We start from the raw sequence: 6,054 nt of genomic DNA on the forward strand, positions 1-6,054 counted from the left end.
AAACCCTCTTTAAACCATTCACCCCCTCTAGTTTAAAGCCATACATTCTAACAATTGGCATCAAGAGCTTGGTTCTTGAAAGTTATTCAAGTTGATCCTAAAACTGTTTTTTAATGGCTGATAGACTACCTTTTGGGGAAGGTGCTTCAATCAACAGACTACCTTTGTTTTGTGGTTTGAACTACCAATTTTGGAAAGTGAGAATGAAAATCTTTGTGGAATCACTTGACAAAGGAATTTGGGATGCAATTGAAAATGGTCCTTTTGCCCCAAAGTTTGAAAAAGATGGATCTTTCATTGAAAAACCTTGGTCTCAATGGTCTGATTCTGAAAGCAAAAAGGCCAAGTTTGATTGCATTGCTAAAAACATAATAACCTCTGCTTTGAATTCAGATGAGTTTTTCAGGGTCTCTCAATGTAAATCAGCAAAAGAAATGTGGGACACCTTGAAGGTAACTCATGAAGGTACAAATGAGGTGAAGAGAGCTAGGAAGCATACTCTAATCCAAGAGTATGAGATGTTCAGAATGCTCAAAGGTGAAACAATTGCTGAAGTGCAGAAAAGATTCACGCACATCATCAATCATCTCATGAGCCTTGACAAGACCTTTGAAAAGGAAGAGCTAAACATCAAAATTTTGAAATGTCTTGATAGAGCATGGCAACCTAAGGTAACTGCTATATCCGAATCTAAAGATCTAACATCCTTGAGTATGGCTTCTTTGTTTGGCAAGCTTAGGGAACATGAGTTAGAGATAAATCGACTCAATGTTCAAGAAAGCGAAGACAAACACGTAAGAAGTATAGCCTTAAAAGCTTCCAAGCACAAAGGCAAATAAGAATCCAACGATGATAGTGATGAAGAAAACCTTAGCTTGCTATCCATAAAGTTTAGCAAATTCTTGAAGAGGAATCGCAACAAGGACAAAAACAAAGATAGGTATGGAAACAAGAAATCTAATGATTTTAATTCCAATAACTATACTTGTTTTGGTTGTGGTGAGCAAGGTCACATAAAGGCAGATTGCCCAAACAAAAGCAAGGAGAAGAAGTCTAGCTACAAGGAAAAGAAGAGCAAGAGAAAGAGAGCCTACATAGCTTGGGATGAGAATGAGGTATCATCATCAAGCTCTTCATCAAGTGAAGATGAGAAAGCCAACATCTGTTTGATTGCTGAAGATGATGATGAATCTTGCAGCTCAAGTGAAGTAAGTTCTTGTGCTTATTTAAATGAACAAAATTATAGTGAATTGCTTGAAGCCTTTCAAGAAACTCATGATGAAGCTAATCGATTGGTTCTTTCAAACAACCGATTGAAAGAACTTAACAGCTAGCTGGAAAATAGAGTGAAAGCACTTGAAGATGAGATTGAAAAATCTAAAAAGGATTTCAAAAATCTGGAAACAAATTTCAAAAATTCTTCTTGCAAGTGTGACACTCTCATTTGCGAAAATTGTGAAAACCTTGAGAAGAAAGTGCATTATCTTGTTAATACTGTGGATAAGCTTTCGAAAGGGAAATCTAACTTTAAGAATGTCTTGGCATCTCAAAGCTGTGTTTTTGAAAAGGCTGGGTTAGGTTTTAATCCACAAAACCAACAAGATAAGTTTTCAATTTTTTTAAGAAAGCCAGTAAAACAACCGATTGTTAAGTCGAAACAACCGGTTGTTACATGCTTTTACTGCATGAAAAAGGGCCATTCGGTTAGATTATGCAAAATAAGAAAGTTTTCTGTTCCCAGGGGCTTCATGAAATGGATTCCTAAAGGATGTGAGGTTCCAAGTGAGAAAAAAAAAATCAATTGGACCCACATTTGTGAAGGGGCCAAATCTTCTTGCTTGAAGTCATGCTTATGCAGGAATTCTAAAGAAGTGTGAAGGACTGAGTTATATGATCAAGTTCTTGGAAGAAAAAGACCAACATTGAAGTTGAATCAATGTTCTGTATTTTTCCAAAGGCCCTCAACAGTTAAATGAGGCTTTTTGATCACAAAACACATGGCTCATTGAAAGAACAACATAAAGGATAAGATCATCCTTATCTCTGTTCTTAATTCCTGTTTTTAAGTTCATTTTCATGATTAAATATCCTCTTTAAAATGTTCAATTTCATCTGCTTTGAATTCCTTCTGCTCATGATTGAAAATTCAAAATCAATTTTATTGCTGCAGAAAAACAACCGATTGTTTCCTCGAAACAACCAATTGTTTTGAGTCTGACAACACTGTGAAGAAATCAATTTAATTTCTTTTTGAATTTCTATCCGTTGCAGATCAAATTAAAGAAAGAATCCTTGGTCAATGAACCTGTTTTGAAAGTTGATCACGCTTAGAAAGAAGTTACAACAATCATAAAGGAAATATATTCCACAATCTTGAAAATTTAAGAGATTTTATGACCAGTCAAAGATCACATGTGAAGACCATGTGATTTTCTGCTTTTTCTGACGTTTTCTGTGCAGGGCATGGTCAAGTCTTCTCTCTCTGAAAATCTGGTACCCATTCATGTCATTGAATGCTTTATGATTCTGTTTTTGCTATAAAATCTGTTGCAGCTGATCTCTTCCACAAGAACAACCTATTGCAACATCTCTTGCAAATTTTGTATGAGCTTCTCTTTGTTTCTTCTTTGCCATCATGGACTCAACTCCTCCCACCTCAAGAAGAGTCAAATCCAGAGCAGTAAGATCTGGAGGAAGGCTAGAAGGATGGTTTTCTAGTGATAATGATCTAATTGAGAGGTATAGGTTTGAGACTAGCACCAAAGTGATAAACAACCCCAAGGTTGTTTGCTTTGATTGGCTGAAAAGCCAAAAGCTGGACAATGTCAGAAGGCTCTTCAAAGATCAATTCCTCAGAAAGTTCTTAGAGATGAAGGGGAATATCTACCCAGATTTGATAAGAGTATTCTACAAAAATCTCAAGTTTGAGGGAAACAACCTTGTTTCTCATGTAAAAGGTGTAGATATGGAGATCACATATGATGTGTGGACTGCAGTAGCTGGTCTAAAGTACTTTGGCCTCAAAATCAACAAAGGGAACCTTGGAGTAGTGGAGGATTTCAACAAAGTCCAATACTACAAGAGCTACTTGAAGAACCAAAATATTAAAGTTAGGACTTGTTTGGTTGGTGGCTTAAGGCTTGATGAAAGGTTGCTGACCCTTATTGTGACTTGGATTCTAACTCCAAGGGGAGCAATCATTTTGTTCTTACAGAGGAGGACCTGATGTACATCTTCTGCATTATGAAGAAGATCAGAATAAATTGGATCCACATCATCAAAGAGCACATACAAAAGGCAATGAGGTTAAGTGACTATCACTATCCATATGCTGTTTTGATTTCTAAATTTCTGCTATATTTTGAAGTGAACCTAGAGGATGAAACATCTGAGTTGGTCAAGTCAACTCAAGAGTTGAACAATGGATCTCTCAGCAAAATGGGATTCACCAAAATATGTGGCAAATGGATTAGCAAAGATGGTGATCTTGGTGCCTCATCAAGTGCTGCCGTTGATCTTGAAGAAGGTGAACATGCTGATGATATGGATTTTCAACATGAGATCAGCCTGAAGAAAATCAAGATGCTGGACCTAGTGCTGGTGCTGGAAATCAGGAAGATGGAATGCCAACCATGTCTTCTTTTGAGAGATACATGGTCAATAGGCTTGATGGCTTTGCGGAGAATCAAAGGAATCTCCATGATCTATGTGTCAGAAATTTCTAGAGCATTGATAACAGGTTTAACAACATGGATGCACGCTTCATGACCTTAGATGAACAGGTTGAGGTAGTTCAGAACCAAATCTTTGATATTCAATATGTTAATGATGAATGAAGAGGAAAAACAACTGGTTGATATATCGAAACAACCGATTGTTTTTGGTATTTGTATCAGTTTTTCTGTTTTCAACTTATGTTGTTTAAATCTGATGTATTAAGGACTATTATCTTTTTCATCTCTTCTTTTTGTCTATTTGTGAAGACAAATAAAGGGAGATTTATGCTGTGTTTGGTTATTATTTTCTGCAAAACAGTTTGTATGGATGAAACCATATAGGTTTTTGCTTTTATATTTTTTTTTTGTTTTTTGTTTTTTGCTCTGATATTATGCTCTGAATTTCTGTTTTTGTTTCTGTGCTAACCAAATATCAGAAGTTCTATGCTTTGCTTAAAACTGTGTCTTGCAGGAACTGCTTCAGATTCAATCAGAAATAACACAAGCATCAGGGATTTGTCTTCATCAAATAAGGGGAGATTGTTGAACCAAGTGGTGTTCAAGCTTTGAAGAATCCAAAATCCTTTGAAGGATGATGATGGCTGGCTGTGCTTGTTGTTGCTGTGTTGTCTTTTAGATAGGATCTGGGGTAGATTTTAAATGTAATCCACTCTTGATTGAATCCAAAGCATAAACACTCTCAATCTTTTAAAAGAAAAGTATTTTTCAAACTAAGTGAAAAACAACCTGTTGTTTTGTTGAAACAACCGACTGTTTTATACTTAGGTGTTTTTAGAAAATGTTGGAAACTGTTTTTATGGTTGACTTGCTGTCAAAACCAAAACAACCGATTGATTCGAGGAAACAACCGATTGTTTGTTTTGGTACCATAACAGAAAAATGATTTGTGCTTTGACTGAGCATTAAATGTTTTTCCAACTGTTTACGCTCCAGTTTTTAATGCTTTGACCAATCTTTAAATGCAATTAATAGTTTGTTAAGATTTGATAACAAACAAACAACTTTGTTTTACAAATAGAAAACCATATTTGGGTTTTTCACAATTAACTGATTTTGAAAGAGTTGAGATTGCTTAGAGATTGAGTTTGATCAAAGAGTGTGAGCTATGATTTTTTGCTTGTATTGATTTCAGATTTGTTCTGTAACAAGTGTAATCCTTGTATCTGTTGAAAGAAACCTTGTGTGTTTGTTGAGAAGTGTTGTGTGTTCTTGAGGGGATCAAGATCAACATTCTTAGTGTTGGTGTGTTGACCAAGAGAAGTGTGTGTCTTGAGGGGATCAAGGTCACTTCTTTGGTTGTGGTGTAAGTAATCTAGGTTTGATTGCTTAGTGGAATTCCTCAGTGGTTTCTGAGAAGACTGGATGTAGCTCTGGATTTAGAGTGAATCAGTATAAATCTCTGTATGCATTTTCTCTATCCCTTAACTCTTTAAATTCAGTTTTTATATTTGTAAACTGTTATAAACAACCGATTGTTTCTGCGAAACAACCGATTGTTTTTCTGGTGCTGGTTTTTTTGCTTTGTGTTTTGGCAAACTGATTTCCTTATCAATTGTTTCTCGAAGTAATTTCATTATTGGCTTAAAAGTTTGTGAAAACCCTCTTTAAACCATTCACTCCCTCTAGTTTAAAGTCATAACAATATTGAGTCGTAAATTTAAAAGTAAATTAGAGACTTGAATAGAGATAGCACTTTATGTATCCATGAGGAGCATAAATGTTGTCAGCAAATAAGAAAGTTGAGGGATCTAAATTATGTATAGATTGTCAAAAGTTAAAAGATGTTGAAAAATGATAGTTAGATACATAAAGTTGCATGAAACATCAACGTTTTCCATATAAATATTAAACTTGGGTGTCTACAATTTAAGTAAAAAATAAAAATGTATATAATTGTTATAAATTTATATACAATTGTTATCAATATGTGACTATTTGATGTTATGAGAGTTCTAATTCAAAAAATTCATGAATATGATATTTCATACCTTCTTGGGTAAGTTTATTGTAATTTATATATAGATGATATGTCTATTTATGCTGCACTTTGAAATACATAGTTGATGTAGATGACATGTATGTTTATCTTCTACTTTGGAGGTGCATGAGGAACACCTAGGGGTCCACTAAAATACAATGATTTAGCTTTATGCATGAATAGATTAAGGCATGATTTTCTAATATTGAATTAGTAATAAACTAGTTTAACAATAAAGGTAACTTTTGACACACAAAACTTTTTAAATGTAATGTATCATATCATAGGTTGAGTAATGTGTCAAAACAAGAAATGAAGAATATTTATAAGAATCTAAAA

The 6,054-nt window shown here is 34.6% G+C and overlaps 1 protein-coding gene across 1 annotated transcript; it reads left to right on the forward strand.

Annotated features, from left to right (window-relative positions):
• The first annotated feature begins 713 nt into the window (after window positions 1–713).
• On the forward strand, window positions 714–2,541 carry LOC137805623 (uncharacterized). The gene is made up of 3 exons (XM_068605564.1): window positions 714–794; window positions 909–1,208; window positions 2,461–2,541. The coding sequence occupies exons 1-3, from the start codon at window positions 714–716 to the stop codon at window positions 2,539–2,541; spliced, it is 462 nt and encodes a 153-aa protein (XP_068461665.1).
• Window positions 2,542–6,054: the final 3,513 nt, after the last annotated feature.

Source organism: Phaseolus vulgaris, chromosome 3 (genome assembly GCF_000499845.2).
Source record: "Phaseolus vulgaris cultivar G19833 chromosome 3, P. vulgaris v2.0, whole genome shotgun sequence".
In the NCBI taxonomy this organism is placed as follows: Eukaryota; Viridiplantae; Streptophyta; class Magnoliopsida; order Fabales; family Fabaceae; genus Phaseolus; species Phaseolus vulgaris.

What these genes read in the sequence shown, in the direction of transcription:
- LOC137805623 (XM_068605564.1), top strand. Translation starts at nt 714, where the DNA reads ATGGCTTCTTTGTTTGGCAAGCTTAGGGAACATGAGTTAGAGATAAAT. An exon ending in AAGAAAGCGAAGACAAACAC is followed by an intron (nt 795 to 908) that starts GTAAGAAGTATA and finishes AAATTCTTGAAG; the next exon opens with AGGAATCGCAACAAGGACAA. An exon ending in AATCTTGCAGCTCAAGTGAA is followed by an intron (nt 1,209 to 2,460) that starts GTAAGTTCTTGT and finishes TTTTCTGTGCAG; the next exon opens with GGCATGGTCAAGTCTTCTCT.